This window comes from Artibeus jamaicensis, unplaced genomic scaffold (assembly GCF_021234435.1).
Source record: "Artibeus jamaicensis isolate MK-2021 breed Jamaican fruit bat unplaced genomic scaffold, CSHL_Jam_final contig_1127, whole genome shotgun sequence".
Lineage (NCBI taxonomy): Eukaryota > Metazoa > Chordata > Mammalia > Chiroptera > Phyllostomidae > Artibeus > Artibeus jamaicensis.
In genome coordinates this window covers 4,168,879-4,188,605 of record NW_026521219.1, presented here as the reverse complement: position 1 = coordinate 4,188,605, position 19,727 = coordinate 4,168,879, and the positions used below count along the sequence as shown (strand labels likewise).

General features: G+C 39.2%; 1 protein-coding gene across 2 annotated transcripts in view; it reads left to right on the top strand.

Moving 5' to 3' along the window:
• IMPG1 (interphotoreceptor matrix proteoglycan 1) overlaps positions 1 to 19,727 on the top strand; it is a 118,335-nt gene that overhangs the window by 45,965 nt on the left and 52,643 nt on the right. For both annotated transcript variants that reach the window (XM_037132991.2, XM_053663918.1), the window contains exons 9-12: positions 2,106 to 2,126; positions 3,498 to 3,745; positions 5,133 to 5,209; positions 6,072 to 6,150. In XM_037132991.2, the coding sequence (XP_036988886.2) occupies positions 2,106 to 2,126; positions 3,498 to 3,745; positions 5,133 to 5,209; positions 6,072 to 6,150 (425 nt within the window). The remainder of the gene's footprint in view (positions 1 to 2,105; positions 2,127 to 3,497; positions 3,746 to 5,132; positions 5,210 to 6,071; positions 6,151 to 19,727) is intronic.

Here is a 19,727-nt window from a genome sequence, read left to right as displayed (position 1 = left end):
ACCTAAAATCTTATATGTCTCCTGGTATGGCCTTTTTTTCAGCTCATTTGTATAAAACCTGACCTATAATTAAATAAGTACTTTTATATCAGTGACCTCATTTGACTCTCTCAATACAACTGGAAAGCATTATTAATACAGTTATAAGGATGATCAGTAAAAGATTCAATTTAAATATTACATTATCTCTTAAAATACATACGGGAAACTATTAACAATCATTCAGGCTAGGTGGAGGGTATACTCCCCCAAAGACTTGTACACAAATGTCCACAGCAGCTTTATTTTTAATAGCCAAGAACTGGAAACAACCCAAATGTCCATCAACAGAGCAATAAATAAGCAAATTGTGGCATATTCTTACCATAAACTATGACTCAGCAAAGGAACTACTGGAATACACAACATGAATTGGCCTCAAAATACTTAAGTTGAAAGATATCAGGCAAAAGGAAGTACATTACAGTTTCACTTACATTTAACGCTAAAAAATGGAAACTTATCTATAGTGACAGAAACCAGATCAGTAGTTGCTTGGGGAGGATGAGGCAGAGAAGGATGGGAGGGCAAGAGTACACAGGGGTATAAGTGAGTCTCTGGGTGATAAAATGTGCTATCTTGATTGCCACAATTATCACACTGGCATGTAGTAGTGTCAACCTTAAAATTGTATGTCTTCAACATGTGAGGTCTGTTTCATTATAATTATACTTCAATAAAGCAATTTTAACTTTAACTTACTGATTTTAGAGCTAGAAAGATAGAGAGAAACATCGATTTGTTGTTCTACTTATGTATGTATTTACTGGTTGATTCTTGCATATGCCCTGACTGAAGATCAAACCCACAACCTTGGCACATGGGAGGACATTCCAACCAACCAAGCTATCCAGCCAAGGTCTCAATAAAGCAATTTAAAAAAATGAGCGGGACAAGGGTCTTGGCAGAGGAAGCTTGGCCTCTCTCAGGAGCGTCATGGATTACAAACTATAACCAAAAGCAAACAAGAGGCCAGTCCTGGGTCAACATCTGGTTGATGCAGAAGAAAGTCCCTCCCCTCAGGGCATCCCAGTGAGATAGTCATAAATTCTCTCTTGTGTCCACATAAGGAAAGTAGTAGCAGAGTCCATTCAGTCATGTTCCATCAAGAGGGGAAAGCGAGATGAAAGCAACATGAACCCCCATCACATGTAGGGTGTCTTTGTTGGCAACTCTCATCTGCAATGAAAACACTGAATATAGCTTCTAAATTAAATTCGCATATATCCAGAAAATTCCAAAATGTATTTGTCAGTTTGAAGACTAAATGGTCTATTTTCCAGGCATGAGCTGGTAGTGGTGTTGGCAACTGAGTGCAGGCCAAAGTCAGGAGGGCCAAGGTCAGGAGGGCCAGGGTCTGAATCCTGGCTCTGCAACTTGCCAACTGACAGCACTCCCTCTCTCTGCCTGTTCTCTCCTCTGTGAAATGGGGGCTGATGGTACTGTTGAAGAGGTTAAATGAGGATGCCTGCGAACTCCCTGGTGCAGACCACCCACCCTGTTTACAGGTGTTTATTTTTCTTGCAACCAGTTCCTGGTGAATTGTACCATTCTCTCAAGGCTTACTGATTACAGCAATTAAAAAAACAACCAGTCAACAAAACAACAGCCCCAGCGTCCAGCCTCAGATACATTATCTTTAGAATTTAATCATTTAATGCTATTAACAGGCAAGAAATTCATTTATAAAATATGTTTTAAAAACTTCCTGGCACTAGCACAATTTAAAATGTTAGATGTATAGGCTGTATTTGCTGTCTCTTTAGGAAAAATATGAGGAACTCAAAAAGTTTAGAACCAAAAGTACAAATAATTTTTGAACTGAAGTTAATATTTTAATGAGAAACATCATATAATTGTGTTTACTTTCTGAGATTTATACAGTGCTTAAATTTTTCATTCAAATTCTGATGATAGTTTGTATGTTTCCATCAAAGTTCTGGGCAAATATGAAAAATAAAAGAAAGAATTTTTGGGGTATATGAAGTGATACATTGAATGTCTCAATAAATTTCATAAAAATTCTTTCTTCTTTGCATGTTACCATTGTGCATGATGAAACCAAGACCCAAGAAAGAAAGAGATGGGTAATTTATTTAGATTTTTATTTTAATGTTTTAAAATATAGTACATTTTCCCCCATAACTTTATATGGTGAACTTTTACAAATAATTTTACATATAAAGTCTGGGATAACTCATTGACCTTTTAATGATTTCCTATGTAAGTGGATGTAACTAACCCATTATTTAGTAGTAGGGGGAAAACTCTGGAATCAAAATCACTGCCTGAGATAAACAGATAAACAATGACTGGATCTGCAAACGAGTAACTATAAAACTCAAAATCCCATTAGAAAAACATAAAGGCACAAACCTGTGATGCAAGAATGCTTTCACAAAAATGTCATTTATGATGGGAAGTTGTCTGCCTGAATGTATACTCATATATGCAGCCAACCTGTCTGGGTTAAAGCAGAGAAACTAATTTGCTCCTTGGTTTCAAGGTTAGTTTGACTTGGGAAATGGCCCACTGTACCCTAGAAAACTCAGTAATAAGGATCCAGCTTTGGATCCTATAACTGACTAGAGAAACAATGAACTATAGACTTTGATTGTACAGCCCGAAGAACTGCCAAGGACACACGTCATCAGTTCCTGTGGACTTTAAGGCACTTTGCATCCCTCTGTGTGGATTTAACGGCATACACAAGAAAGTAAAACCTGATCCTACAGGACATAGCTGCAGAGAATTCTATTGTGTTTTATCATGCAAAAAGTCACTGAGTCATTAAATATGATAATGAATATTGTTAATCACATGTTCTTTCCCTTTCTCCTTTCTCACACCTTCCAAGATGTTATTTTTAAAGCAGCTTGGTAAAAAGATTGTTATGTTTAATTTAGACATTTTTTTTTTTTATTTAAAAATACTCCTTGAAAAAGTGGAAGAGAAATAGCCCTAAGAACTGAAGCTTTGAACCAGTAACAACACGGACACACTACTGTGGCCCCACCGCTATGTCCTACATTGCTACTTCACATTTTAAAGGAAGCTAATTGTAGAAAAAAGGGCAGTTCATCCTTCTTGCTGACTGGCACTGCATGACTTTACTTATAAGACCATCAAAAACACTGGTCAATAACAGCAACTCTTGACAATTAACACTTTTTCACAAAGACCTAAAGTAAAAATCTATAGTCACTTGATTCAGTTAGTAGTGCCTCTTCAAGGCAGACTTAACTCCCCTCCTGACATTCTGATTCAGAACTAAAATATATGTCAATTCTTAGTCACACTTCAAATTTTTGATGAACATTGAGACTTTGAAATGGGACATTCTTTGCCCATCAGGAAAGAGGGTGAAGCTGTCCTGCAGCTTCGTAACAACATAGTAACTCTCTTTCCAAGGCACATTAACAATGGCTCTGAGTGTGATGTGTCCTCTGCTTCTACAGTTCCAGCTCCACAGAGGTGCGACTTATGGCCATCTTTACAAGAGACATTGCAGAAGCAAAAGGTCCTGCAAGTGATCTGCTGTTCTCTGATTCAAACAAAATTGAAAGTGAAAGAGTCCTTCATGGAATGATGGAGGAGGACAAGCAACCAGAAACCTATCTCACAACTTTAGACCTCAAAAAGCTGATCAGCAGAGCCCTACAGGAAGACAAATCTTTGCATCTGGGGACAATTCAGTTCACTGATGGTCAGTTGGTAATTTCATAGTTCCAGGTTTGTCCTCATTCTGAAAGACAGACTACAAGTTGTGAATGTATCATGGTCATTGTCATTTTAATTGAGCCTTGTAGAGGCAATCATTTCTGTGACAGGCACACCATGGATAGTACCGTTTCTGTCAGTTTCCTCAATCCAACCTGTATGTCATTTGATGAACCTTTGTAACCACTTTGCACCAAGAATAGCTCTAGGAGAAGCCAAGAATTTCAGTTACGTCCAGCTCAACCACATCATGAAGTAGAACCCAGGGAAAGAGAAGAACCCCTGGACGATTTTCTTCCCCTGGAAAAACCCAGATTCCCTGGTCTGGTAAATTGGTCAGGTCTCAGAAGGATAGAGATGGCACATTCAAATTACAATAATTTAAGATGAGTTTGATAAAGAGACTATTTATAAAGTTTTCCATAATGCCCAAAGAAAGAGGACAGTTCCCTGGGGCTAGAAGCAGTAAGATTCTATTCCTCCTCTAGGCCTGAAGGGTTGCCTAAAACCCCAAGCCATCCCAAGACAGAGGGCAAGCAATCACTGACATAGTCCATATAAGTCAACTTCCTGGGGCAGAAAGTAGTGAGGAGAGAAGAGGAGAGAGGATCTAAAGAAGTCAATGAGATAATCAGGCACACAAAGTCTTCAGTGGCTGTCTGGAATGGAACTCCTTCTGGAGTTCCTACTGGAACTAGTAGGCCCAGTATCCCTGGCCAAATAGATAGACAACAGAAATGACACTTCAGTATGACATGGCACAAAACTGACATTCTCTGCCAGTTCTGTCTCTCTGGTTTAGACAGTCAAACTGGACACTGAGAAACTCTACAAAGATCTCTTGGTACTGTATAAGCAGGGCAATAGAATCTACTGGGCAAGAAAAGGTGAACTTCAGACTCATCTCAGAGATCCTCTGGTACTATGGGTTTGTCTTTTTGTTGAACTGTCTGAGGTGTTCTGAGTATCAGGCTTTGGGTTGAAAGGAGGACTCTGCGAATGATTCTTAGTTCCAGTGTTTATCCCAGCCATTTATTTCTTTGTCAGTTCAGTTGTTTTCGTCCTTACTGGCCTTGCCAATCAGCCTGTCTACTTAGTCCAAATCTGTACAATAAAACTAAACACCTTAAAAACCCACCTTAATTACTCTTCTCATCACATAAACATACAAGATACATGCCTCGCATCTGTCAATTTACCACTCAGATCAATGACCATTAGCTTATGTGATGCTGACTTCTTAATGTCTATTATACCACTCCTTAAGAACTTCTTATTGCTACATTTCCAGCCCTAACCGCTTTCCTGCCCCAAGCACAAAAGGAAAAGGGAAAATAAAGAAACACTCAAACCTTGTGATTTTTCATCCACAGAAATTGTTGGTTCATCGCCTGGCTCTGCTCCCAGCACCCAGTCAGTGATGCCTGCTCTCTTTGCTGATATCACAACGGTGAGCTTGTTGTCCTTTTGTTCTTCAAATAAAAACAAAACCTCAAAAAATTCCACCAAAAATCAACTTAAAGACTGAACAGGGCAAACTCTCCTCTGCAGTACCAGTTACTGCTTTTTACAAGCAGTCCTTGGTTTCCCACTTTCAGTATCATTACTCATAAAATATAAAATACCTTGCATTTTAAATATCCTAAAATTCAAAGTTTCCTTACATGTAGTAAGATCTTTGTTTCAACTAAAAAATTGTATCTGTTTTTGATAAAATAAACACATGTTCATGTACTGAAAAGAAACTTAATGCAGAATATATTATTTAAATTTGACTTCCGGAAGTAAATATAAACATCAACATAATTTGTAAGTTAGTTCTTAAGTATTAAGGTCTTATGTATATATTTATTTATAGGGATCTCATAAGTATAATATCTTATGAAGTAAAAATAATAAATTTAGTGATAGTTTTTATATTTCATTTAAAGCTATGTTCATTTAATTTATGCCAAAAGTTGTTACTGCAGCACGTAAGTGGAAGCACCAACTAAGCTCTATTCCCTCTGTAAACAAACAATTCATAAATTCAAACATGACTGACATAATTCAAAGTATTTCCATTGAGTTAACCCTGCACAGAGAGACAATTAGCCAAGGAGCCATTAGCTGGTATTTTACTACTGTATCAATGCATGCATTCTGTTCAGGACACATTTCTGTACCAGAACCTATATCAAAATCCATAGTAGATTCAAATCAACTAAAAAAATGTTTAAATTTAAATGAAAAGGAAGGTATAGATTGCAGCCCTTCTCATACACAGAAAAATGACACTTCTCAACATCTGTCTTTCTGTGTTCACTTTTCAGGATGCTACTTTGAGTCCAGAACTTGCTCTTGGTCAACCCGGGCTTGGTACACTGGGCAGAGAAGGACACAGTCTACCTGGTGAGTTTTTTCTTCCCTCAAAGTCTATGCTAGATAACAACATCCTCTCAGGAAACAACTTATGACACTCCTCAAAGACCAGTGATGAAGTCCTCCTTGACCCAGGAGAAGGTTTTCGCACACCAGCGTTGCCAACAGAAAGCAGTCCACTGAAACACTCTCTTCTGAAGAGGAGGACACCCTCGGTGTCCGTCCCTCAGCTCTGGTCCCCAGGATCACAGAGAGCACTCACAGCCCCTCCTGGTTGACCTGAGAAAGAAGCTCCAGCCAAAGGAGCTCCAACTGCTGCCCACACAGAACATCCATCTCTCCTGGGCTTCCAAGCTGAGAGCCCACCAGGACAAGGGAGGTCATAAGGCCCAAGTTCACAACAGGGGACTATGGCAGCAGAGGATTAGGCCTTTACAGTCAGTTGATGTGTTCCCATTTGCCACCTACAGGCTGACCACTCATTGATACTGTCTGTGCTGCCACGTGTGTCTCGTTAGTATTAATTAGGTCATGTATAATTGATCGATAAGGGTGTCAGTGAACATCGAAGTCCTCCTGGTTTACTTCTGAATTCATGAAAATGTTTATTTTTGAGGCAATGGGGCCAAACGGTCTCTCAATTAAAGAGAAATCTTTAGTAATATATGAAGACCTTACCAAAAAATACTGAAAATTCTGAAAAAAAGTCTATTTGGTGCAAGAAGTAGCTGATTTAGTGGCTTTAAGAACTCCTTTGCTTTCCACCCACGATGGTTGTCTGGTGAAACCATTAGTAAAAACGTCTTTAAGGAAACACGAACCCCAGGATACAAGGTGGATGAGGATACATTGTGATTCTAAGTGCAAATGCTACTGGAGACTTTTTATGGCTGATGTTTTTATAGAATTGTTACTGTTTTACTTAGGGTTCTTCCTTTGAAATACTACAGGTTTTGAATGGTCCATCTCAATCCTATTTTCCTCATAAACCCTGTACACAATTAGTATTCAATTTTATGGAATACTAGGTTTTTCACAAATACATTTAAGGTATGTTAGCAGAGCCACTTATAGCAATTATATTTGGCTTACATGATTACCAGTGAATAAATGTTAACCAACATTTATTACAAACCAACCCTGAAGTTAGTGGCTTAAAACAACAATAATTTATTTTTTCCGTAAATCAGAAAATTGGGCAAGGACCAATGGGGACAGCTCTTCTTTGCCCCATGTAACGGAAGCCAGAGTATCTCAACTGGTGTTAAAGATCTTTTTCCGAGACAGTCCACTTATGTAGTGGACAAATCAGGGCTCAACCAGAGCTGTTAGCTGGGGTGTCATTTCTGCGCTAGGTAGGCCTCTCCAACAGCTTCCTCGGGGCACAATGCTGGATGCAGAGAGTCAGGACTGCCAGAGACAGGCGGAGGAAGGGCCGAGAAACAGGGTCACTTCCTCACTTTCTAGTGGCAAGGCAGCCATGAAGCCCACATTGGGTTCAAGAGGAGGGAGGAGAGAATTTGCCTCTTGCTGGAAGAGGTGTCAAAGAAATTATGGTCACTTATAATCAATCACAGTCTACAACAACCACTATTTTGACTTTTAAATCATGAAAGTTAGTTGGCCAAAACAAAACTAATCTTTTGGTGAAATGATTGATATTAAATACTCACTGGATATCATAATGATTTATCATAAAACATTATAAGATCAGCGTTTCAGGCAGATTAGTAAAAATAATAGCATAACTATGATGAAAGTATTACTGTATTTTCAAAATTGCTATACTGTTCTAATTTTGTTTGTACATCCCTTCCCTTCATGAATATACCATAGAGATAATCCAGTCAAGTGTGTTTCACAGATAAGAAAGCCAGGCCTAGACGTGAAATGCCTTATCGAGGCCGCACTATAGTGGTTTGCAAACCAGGACCACCGTTCACGTTTCCTCCACCTGTTACACTGTGCTTCACTTAAGTAGCTGCATCGTTAAAAAGTACATATTCCCTCAAACGTGCTCTGCCCTCAGACCCAGCCTCTTCTTTCTCTATTTCATTATGCTGTCTTTTTTTTTTAATAGCCTAGCCTTGTGGGTCTTTACCATCTTACCTCCTAATCACCACAAGGTTTCACTTCTAATCACAGATTACAGGAACCCAATTTTCACAAATGGCTTCCTAATTAATCAATCTAACAACCTCATTTCCAACTGTATTTTACTTGACCTTTCTGGTGTGTAGCTCTTGTTAACCACCCCCTTCTTGAAACTCTTCAATCTGGTTCTCACAAAATGACTTCTTGGTTCTCCCATTCCCTGATTGCTCCTCCTCAATCTCCTGCCCTGGGGCTTGTCACTAGTTTTTTTTTTCCAATAATTTGTTAATTAAAATCCTACCTAATTTCAAAGTAAAAATTGTGATGATTTATACACATGCATAAAATACAATAAGATCTTTTAATTTTAAGAATTCAAAGAAAATAGCCCTGGCTGGTGTGGCTCAGTTGATTGGGCATCATTCTGCAAACTAAAAGCTCTCAGGTTTGATTCCTGGTCAGGACATGTGCCTGGGTTGAAGGTTTGATTCCTGGTCAGGGTGCATGCAGGAGGCAGACCGATTGATGTTCCTCTCTCACACTGATGTTTCTCTCTCTCTCTTTGCCCCACCTTACCCACTTTCTAGAATCAATAAAATTTAAAAAATTACTTTTATAATTTTATTTATTTATTTTTAGAGAGATGAGAAGGGAAAGAAAAAGAGAGGGAGAAAAACACTGATGTGTGAGATACATTGACTGGTTTCCTCTCACACACGCCCCTAACTGGGGACCTGGCCCACAACCCAGGCATGTGCCCTGACCAGGAATGGAACCAGCAACCCTTTGGTTCATAGGCTAGTGCTCAATCCACTGAGCCACACCAGCCAGGGAAGAAAAGAAAAATTATTTTAAAGACTTGAAAGAAAATGGAAGAAAAAAAAAACAAAAATAAGTTAGGTGACTTAGGGTAATGAAAAAGTTTTAGAGCTACCTATAGATAGATGGTAACTGTACAACATTATGAATTTAACTAATTTATAATTACTGAATAGGTGACTTTAAAATGGCTAATTTTATGTTACATTTCATCTTGATATGTCCTTTTTAAAAATCAAATAGCTCTGTGGGGAAACTTGTGTACAAAATAATCATAAAGCTATTTAAATTTGCTTTAGGTGGTTCATGAATCTGGCTTTGAGCTTCTTAGCAGACTATGCAGTGAGGAAAATAGGAGTCACGTAATTTAGAATCTGCATGCTTTCAACAGGGTAATTGCTTAAGAGAAAGAATTTCTCCTATGAGTCCTCATATGGAGGAGAGTCTGGGTTATAGTGAGCCGTGCCCTGCCTGCATCAACCTCCCTAGTGTATAAAATCAGTGCCAGGTGTTTTCTTTAAGGCACTCATGAGAAATGAATGCATAATGAATGCCAGAGCCCAGTTTAGAGCAGTTCTCCGAGGGGCTGCATTTTGGCAGTCCACCTTAATTCAAGGATCGATTTTAGAGTATCTAAAGGAATGAATGTGCTGCATAACCTCCAGTCAATGCTCTATAAATATTGTATCTTATAACTGAGTTTTTGATTAGTATTGACCAAGAAGCACTATATTTGCTGACATGAGCCTGGTGTGCAAATATTCTGTTGCCAATTAAAGGCAGATTCATATGCTTTCATGATCAGCCCAGTTGGGGATAGAAATGAGATATTTTAGTGAAAAATGAAGACCCTAACTAGGAAAAATTTTTCAATAAAAAGGCCTTCCATTTATATACATGGAAATGGGAGAAGGGAGAGTACTGTAGACAAGATTGAGCTTCACTCCCATATAAACACAGTCTGGGTCTCCCCAATGCACAGGGAGAGGACAGATAGAACTCCAATGTTCTGCACCATGGAATCGCTGAGATAATTTTAGCCTGAAAAATTTTTAAGGTTTCTGTCACCAAACACCCACCAAGCCATTAAGATCTCAGTAAAGTACTCACAGAAATCTCTGAGCTTAAGCAGTTTAATGTAGTAGTTAATCCCCTGAGAAAAAGTACTTGTAAAATATGCCTCTAGAACACTAAATGAATTGGTACATTGTACAGAATTCTGAGGTCTTCTATTATTAATATTTCAGGGCAGTTTGACCCAAGCCATTCTTTCTCAAAGAGCCAGTTCTCTATTAAAATTACTTGTATTTCATATAAATGAGAGTCATAAACATATAGGAGAAACTCAACAATCCGTCCTCCATGTAGCATGCATCCAATTTGTTCAAAAATAGTATGAAATCATTAGAATAGAAAATTTTGTTTTGTTTTAGTTCAGTTAGGTTTGGTTTAGGTGTGTGTAGACAGCAGTACATTTTTCTTTTTGTTCATTAGATGATCATCTGATCTATCAAAAGAGAAGCTCTTTAGTGTTCTTTCTCCCAAATTACAGACTTTTTCACTTGCTAGACATCCCATTTAAGATGTCAGCCTTAATGAATTGTAATATTTTAAATGGAAAAGCAAATCTTGGCAGAACTATTCTGTTGTCCAACATTGTTTTGTCTTTTATTCCCCTATGTTAGTCTGGGTTCCCCAGAGAAACAGGACCCACAGATTTTCTACATATATAAAGAGATTTAAGATAGGGAATTGGCTCTCATGGTTAGGGAGGCTGAGGCCTCCCAAGATCTTTAGTCAGCAAGCGGGAGACTCAGGAGAGCCAATTTCGTCCTTCCAAATTCAGTCCAAGTTCTGGTCCAAAGGCAGGAAAAGATCAAGTCCCAGATCAAAGACAAAGTCAGACAAAGATTCCCAGTAAGACAAAGAGATTGAATTCTCCATTACTCAGCCTTTTTTGTCCTATTCAGGCCTCCAACAGACTAGATGAGGGCCATCCACACAGAAGAGGGAAACCTACTTTACTCAGTCTCCACATTCAAACGTTAATCTCATCCAGAAACACCCCAACAGACATGCAAAGAATATTTAAGCAAATATCTGGGCACTCCATGACCCAGTCAAGTTAACACATAAAATTAGCCATCACGTCGCTCATCTAAGGTGCTATGTTAAATCATCACATGTTGCTGGCTTTTCTTACCCTCACCTAAGCCTTTGATTCCACCGAAAGGAATCAGTAAGATGAGCTAAATTGAATGAACTTGGTAGAAAGCCCAGCTGCTAATGCTGCCTGAGATGAAGGACTTCGTCTCTATTCACTGCCACATCGTTGGTGTCCAGGCAGATGCTTGGCACATACTAGATAGGCAGTTAATATATGTTGAATGAATCGAAGGAGTAAATGAATGAATTTGTAATGATAACAACTCCGTGAAAGTCAGAGTTGATGGGAATAATTTGATTATTTCCCTTTTTGCTCTACCTACCAAAAAGCTCAGACAGAGCCAATTAAATGGTCCAGAAACAGCAGTCAGCTGTCTATTCTGGCCATACCACACACCAAAATGTGTCGTCCATATATTCACCCTTTTGTGCCTTTGCTCCAATTATTTTTCTCATGCCTATAATACTCTTCCATTCTTCTAGTCTAATGCCCTCCTACTCATACCTTAAGTTCCTGCTCCCGGGCCACCTTCTTTCTGAAGCTTTCCCCATCAGCTCCCCAAAAAGACATAATCACACCTCTTCCCGGACTATAACAAAAAGGCATACCAATCTCCACCCAACATTTACCACTCAACATTGAAATTATTAGTATGTGTGTCTGAGATCCATTCAAGACTGAATTCCTGAGGTAAAAGAACATTTATTCCTCAGGGCACTGGGCACAATGTCTGGCATGTGCTTGGGGTTTTCTAACTACTCCCTAGTGTTGTCAACTCTACGGGGCCCATCGCTGTTTTCAGTTTTGGACTGTGAACTCCTGGAGGAAATGCTGCTCCCTACGTCACTCCTGAGGAGGTTACAGAGATAGCTTCACGTGTAAGGTGACATTTCTCACTGGTAAATACTTTTGTCAACATGAACTGTAGCCAGCTCTACTGCATGTGATATATTAACTACCACACTGATTACTACGTAGGCATGAAGTGAAAGAAATATGCAATAAGTCACTCTCCTAGCCAAAAAACAAAGTCCTGACAAAGTTATTATTTAAACCGCTCCATTTCAGGAAGAAAGGATAATATTAAGACTTGTAGAAAGTTATGAGAAAAATTCAGCTGAATTTTAAGCTACTATTGTCAATATTTTTGCCTTTTTCCACCTGTACTTCAAAATCGAGGACTAAACAATAAGTTTTCTAACAAGCGTATGATGTTCATAAAAATCATTCAGAGAGGTTCATGAGGAAAATGTCATCTAAAGGCAGAAGGGATGGCCATTCAGCAAAGACTCACAATTCCACTCCACCCCTAGACACAATCCTTACATTGCTCAGAAAAAGATGAATTGAAGTCCCTGTAGCTCTCAAATTTAGAAATTTTAGGTTTAACAGATGTCAGATGAGATAGTAATGTCCTTCAAACTTTAAGTTTGGGAAATTCCCCATGTTTTGGCAATTCCCAAGACAATTTGTGTTCTAACTTTCTGCTCCCTATTGAACTGATATTCCTTCCTCTCTCTGCTGCATCTGCTATTAAACCCTCAGTCTCTCCAAACTCCTCAAAGAGCCCCCTTTTCCAGGCTCTTCCCCATTTCCTCTTTAAGGTATGATCCAACTTTGTATGGAGGGTAATGGTCTGTTTTAATCTCCTCCCAATATTTTTCTGAACAGTGATCATGTGTTTCTAAGATCAATTCTGCCACTTCTGCAAAAGCAAAAGCAGATAGAAGCAGTTGTCATTAGAAATGCTACCTTTCCCTTTCTCCCACATTCACATCTTTACATGAACATACTCACACATATTTAGATGACACTATGTACCAAGCAGTTTTCAGTAACCATTGGCAACAGCATCTCACCTTAATGTCACTAGTTCTCCTTTTTCCCTCCTTTCTCAAGGGAGCTCTCCTTTTCTGCTTTTACCTCCTATGGTAGTAGTGCACATTGATTTCCCCAAGGGCTCCACGTCATTCTCTGAACATCTTTAGGGGAGATTGGCCTGTCATAGGTGAATTCCAGGGGCACAGAAGAGCACAGATCCAAGCAAACTGTTAATGTACCCATAAACCAGAGTAAAAGAGATTTCAACAGGTTCACTTATTTAGTAGTGGATCTCTGGGATGCTGTGCGCATTCATTTGTTCAGTCAACAATTGTTTATGTTGCGCTTATTAGGTACAGGGGATGAAATAGTGCACAAAGCAGATGCACTTTATGACCGTCATGGTTTGAGTCTTCTCCCAAACAGCCCCTGAGACCAGGACTTGCTTACAAGGAGTTTGATACAGAGGTGATCCCAGGGAACTCAGTAAAGCTATGGGGAACTGAAACAGACAGAGGAAGAAAACCAGGACAGACAATTAGCCCTGTGACAGCTGGAGCTTATCAGTGGGTCAATGTTTAACAACCAGTCTCAAAAAATAGTGGAATATATATGCACACAGAAGTTTATTATAAAATTTTGCTGATACAGAGGATATACAGTATACAAGTTACAAATAAGAAATACACATATTATTTGTTATCAGTCCTATAAGGAAAGCAAAACTTAAAACCAGGGGAGGATGGTAAGGAATGTTTGGGGCAGAGGGGAGTGGCTGAAGTTGTCATAGTGAAGAAAAGTGAAGAAAGCCAGCGTAGCTAGAGCAAGTAGAGAGTAGAGAGAATTGGAAAACAATGAAGGACTAGAAACACAGAGCTATATGAGCCCTGTTAAAAATCATTAAAGTTTTAAGCAAAGGAATGACACATCAAATTTGAGTTGAAAGAGATCTTCTGACTGCATTGTGGAGAATTAGCTAGAGGTAGGCAAATATAGGTAATCAATCAGTCAGAGGAGTCTTAACAGCAATCCTAGGCTAGAAATGGTGACAGCTTGTACTTGGGTAATAGAGAGTTTGACAGAGGTGAATTTATTTGAGTAGTATGTAAGAGGTAAAACCATTACACTATGAAGAATCCTGGGGCTGTGAATGGGTTCATCAAGACATCCTGGCCTGATTAACGAGCAGCATCTGTTACAGGATCATTAGTGGGAAGTGGTAATATCTGCGTCTGCAGTGCCAGCACTCAGCTAGTGAACTGGTTCTGGCCTTGCCTCTCAGGTGTCCAAACGTTGCTTTCCTGTTACCACTTTATGACCACAAGACTACTAAGCACTTCTGAGGAAATGTCAGCCTTCGCTGGTTCTCGGTGCTTGACATGATCACTTTTAATAGTTCCATCCATTTTTGTTGGCTTACATTTCTATAACTAGGAAGATTAGGTGTCCGTTATTAGGAATGCTTTTTATTGATCTGTTCAGTATTTTACAGAGAAGAGGACAGGTCGATAAATACAGGAAACTATGCCACATAAATAGGAAAATATAATGATTCATAAGGACTCAATATTTCTCTTTATGACCTGCTTTATTTCCAAGATTACTTTAAATCTATAATGCTAGTAGCACTTATGAGCACTTGGTTCTCCTATACATTCCAATTTAGAGGTTCCATTCCAACAACCAGTAGTTTTTGTTTGGCTTGGGTTTTTAATTTCAGATTTTTGGCATCTAGCTTATTTTTTATTTCTGGTTTAGCTTCTACATTCTGTCCCTTCTCATTTCTTGGGTAGCCGCTAACAGACTGCAAGAGTTGTATTTGTACCTTACTCCCTGTACCTGAAATGCCAGTGCCTCAGCAGCACCAGAAAACCAGCACATGGAAGCCCTTGGCTCATGAGAAGTGCGCTCCACGTGGAGCGCTGTGGTCCCCAGCCGTGGTCTGGATGCCACCGTCTCAGTTCTGCTTCCTTTCGTACTTGGAGGAACTGAAGCAATTAGCATTAACCTGCTGAGCTCTAGTCCCTGGATCACACTTTGTGGAAAACGGCTCTATTGATAAGAAGGTCTCTGCATGAAAAAATCCATAAATGCACCTTGAAATCAAGCCATTATGACAATTTTAATAGAAATCTTAACTTAAAAACATATCACTCAATAATTACATGTGAAAAATTGAGAAAGTGTTTGGGGAAAAAAACATAATCCAAAGGGAAGAAAGCTTAAGGCAACAGTACATGGGGAAAATATGGGAGGAAATATATTGCCACTAAAAATGCAATCCCATCTCGAGGGTACAAGTGCACCATCACATATGTCTGGAATGATTCCAACACCTAGAATTAGGGATGAACTAAAATTCCATGTTGGAGAACTCTTAATTATGATAAATGCCACAACCTTAGCGTTGTTCAACAAGCAGAGAGGATGGTTCTGAGAAAAGGAAACGAAGTTCACACTTGACCACAGTGCACTTTCCATGTATTTTCATTATTCGAGAGCTACACAAGTGAAATAGGAACAATGTAGATTTATGTATAAAATATAAAGACTACCTTGAATTCTTTATGTAGACTAAACTCATGTATCTAACTGTTTGGGTCAGAGGAGAGGAAAATCAGTGAGAAGCAGAGGCAACAAAGAAGGAATTCATGGAGAGTCAAGTGGGCCCCATGGGTGCCCGAGACTTGGCTGAAGAGAAGGGAAGTGACCATCCTTGTAGAACAAGTTTCTTGAGCAAAGAGGCAGAGAGGGAGTGAGATTCAGAACCCTGCCTCTTCCCTCCCTCCCTCCTTTTCTCCTCTCTCTTCCTTTGAAAAGTCAGTACGAGTCAGAGAATAGGGACTTTTAAGTATACACTTGGTAAGGCCCCACTCAAGTGGTTGGAACTTTACATAGAGGTGAGTTGAATTTTATATAAGGTAAGTTAAATGTTCAGTATATGTAATAGGACTCTCTAGGAAACAGAACCAATACAGGTGTGTGTGTATTCATGTGAGTGTGTGTATATAGAGGGTGGGGGCTGTTCTTTCACGAACTGACTCATGCAGTTGTGGAATCTGGAAAGTCCCAAATCTGCAGGGTGGGACAGCAAGCTAGAGACTCAGGGAGAAGTTTGCTGCCAGAATTTTCATGTCCTCTGGGGAAGCCATTTTTTTATTGTTGCTTTTTTTTTTAATTTAGAACTTCAGTTGATTGGATGGATCGTATCCACATTATACAGGGTAATCTGCTTTACACAAAGTCTACTGATTTAAATGTTAATCTCATCTTTAAAATACCTTCACAGAAACATCTAGAATAATGTTTAACCAAGTACCTGGGTACTGTGGCCCAGCCAACTTTGACACATAAACTGAACCATCATAGTATGTCTTGAATGAGCTCAGCATAGTAGGTAAAAACACAGAGGGTGCTTTATACATTGAGTCAGCAGAATGAATGCAAGGCCAGGACAAGAACAGGCAGAATCATGTCATAATACAACAATTTCTGTGGTGCAAAGAGAAGCAGGGTTGCCTAATGGAATGCCTTAATCACAGTATAACAGGTGTGTCTGTCATTAGTAATATAGGTAGGCAGTGTTTGTGGAATTGGAAGGAGCCCATGGTAGAAGAAGGCACAGGAAATGAAATGAAACTAGAGACAAAATAACCCAGAAGACAGCCATGAGGAGAGAAGCACAAGAATAACATAAGCTAAATGATCAAAGTGACATCTGACCCATTCTAGTCACTCATGCCCACTGTTTGTCACTTATCAAGTGACTGGGACAGGATATATTCATAGCTATAAGGATTTCTGCCTCATACATATACTCTTGTCTTGACCCACAGAATCTGGGTGGGAAGGTGATGCAGACCCCAGCTCATGGGGTCCACCACATTGTGGATGAGCCATGAGAAATTCACATGACAACCAAGTCCTGTGGAGGAAGAGCAACAGCATGGCTTTTCTCTCAAGGGGAGAAGAAGCCACGGCCCTTACCTTGACAAGCCTTTATTTCTTTTCTGGGCACATTGCATAATTGCATGATTGCCCTCATTTACTATGCACAGTTCACTTTAGGTAGTTACCTTTTACAGAAAACAAAGGAGACATGCTGCTAATCACATCACAGAAGAAGGATATTTGCAAATGCAAAAGGAAAAGTGCTTGAACTGGTTACACTCATTCTTGAAAGGTTTAGCATGGATTTTAGGAAGTTACAGTAGGCACTTGTGCCTCAATTCAGGGTGAGGGAGTTTTAGCAAAAGCTAGTCTCAAAGTGGCCTAGGTACATTGCATGCCTGATTCCCCATGGGATAACCTATCCATGAGCATGGGTCCTGTCTGGGCCCACGCCATGCAGAACGGTCTCCTATAGGAAGGTAAATATTTCTGCCTTGCTTTTGCCCATTTTTACCAGTGTGAGACAATGAGTGTGCAAATGGTGTGGGGCCAGAGAGTAACCAGGACAGACAAAGCCACCTCTGAGACTAAGGGGAAGGAATGTCACCTTGTGTCTTGTGGAGAAGCACAGTTTTGCAATGTGATCAGTATCTTAATCAAAGAAAGTGACATCTTAGCAATCCTAAGGTAGAAATAGCAAAAGTACATATAAAAGAATTGGGAGACATGAATAGAAACTCTTATGAATGATTTCCTTCAGTTTTTAAGTTTTGAGAAGGTGAAACTACATTTACAGAGGCATCAGTAGATTGTAAATTGTGCACAATGGCCAGTTTATAGAAGGGGAGTCTACACAGGCAATAGGACAAACTTCTGTAACTGTCATACACTTCTGCTCAAAGTGACCAGTCACATCATTCATCTGACCTTTGAAAAGGTAAATTCACAAAAATGGGATCTTCATCCTTAAATAGATCCTATTAATCTCAGAGAGAATCTAACATCTTTTTACCATTGAGTAAACTAAGTGATAAAGAGAATTTCCAGTTTCTTTTACTTCTATTTTTCTTGCTTGGCAATGAATGAGATAGAAAAATAACTCTCCATTGCTAGTTGGCAAGCATTCTGTATTGTCAGGTTAAACAAAATCCTTGCCAGAACCTGTGTATTAGCTTCATGCTATTTGGAATGGTAAAACAACTGCTAATCCGCAGGATTTAATAAAATGCTCACTAAATATCATCCAAAGTCATCTACAAAACTTACCAAACTTCATTTACAGAGATGGAACAAGTTAAAGTATTTGTGGAAAGGTAAATGAATATTCCTATTTGTATTCATGTATTTGTTTTTTGGTTTGTGTTGAATGAGCATATATTTAGACTCTTTTAAAAATTACCTCTTTACATTCTCCTTCCAGATTTTCATTCTGTAGGATAACAAATTACCATTGATTTGGGTCTTATTGTGAGTATTCACAATAATTTGGGTCATGTTTTTCAGTTGTATATATATGTGACATTCCTGAATGATCTTTCAATGAATTTCTTCAGTTTTGAAAGCCAGAGTGACTCAAGCAAATTTTGTGCACCACTTTCTTTAAAGCATCTTTTTGTATATATAATTTAAGTAGAGGTAGTTAGACAGGATGCTCCACAGTATTCAAGAAACAGAGCAAGAAACGCAACAGCTGGAAGAAGTTGGCAGTGGAGAGGAGGGGGGGAGGACAGGAGAAGGGAAGTGAGATAGAAAGAATGCAACTGAAATAGCTAAAAGGACCTTTTCATTGTGGTTTGTTTTGATCAAGGGATATGGAGAACAACAAAAGAGAAGCTGAATGAGGATAGAAACCTTGGAGATAAGACAGCACTGGAAAGTCCTTGGCAAAAAAAGATGAACTGTCAATGCCAGAAATGTAGGGGCTTCCTAAAAAGGATGTTGGGGGCTGCAACTTAAGCCTTTCCTCCTTAAAGAGATTAACATTTGATCAAGAACCAGGGGTAGGAAAGAGCACGTACTAGCTCAGGGAAAGGAAAAAGGCCTATTTATCATTTAAGTTGGACAAAGCCTCACTACTCCTGTGCTGTGTACCTGTAATTTGGTAACTTTCTTGAAAACCTTACTCAGGATTCCTGCATTGCTCTAAGGCACAGAGTATTTTTAATTACTGCCTGTGGAAATGAGAGTGAGAATATCTATGCAAGACTCTAAGTCAGACTGACATTCAGAAAGAAGACCCTCCCATCTTCCTGGAGGAAGACAGGAAGGGAAGAGCCTGCAGGAGGCCCTGCTAAGAGCCTGTAATTCGTCCCAGTTGAGCCTTTTCACTCAACGCCTCTCTCAAATGGGGTTTTTCTTCTTAGGCAAAGAGGAAGTCAGGCATAACCAAAATAGAAAAAAAAAGGCCCAGGAAATTAGTACTGCAATACCTAGGCCCTAACTGCCTTAATATTCATCGTGGCATGACATGAGTCAGCTATGAGTGCCAGCATTCCTGGATAAGAAAGAAAAGAGAAGAAAAGAGAAAGAGAGAGAAAGAAAGAAAATGACTTTGAGAAAATATTTCTGGCATTTAATTCTTCATTAAAAGTCTCATTTCCAGAGCAGTTTAATTCATGCTTCATCATATACAAAAGATATAAAACTCCATTTTCATGAGAGCCAGCTGAAGTCTTGTTAGCTTGCAGGCTTGTTTTGTTGGTTTTCTTTTTAAGTTCGCAGACTTCACACACAAACTAATGAATTTCTCAATTCATTCCTCCCCAGGGAAGTCTCATTTTCTCTCCTCATTGCTAACATTTTTCTGCTTCCTCTT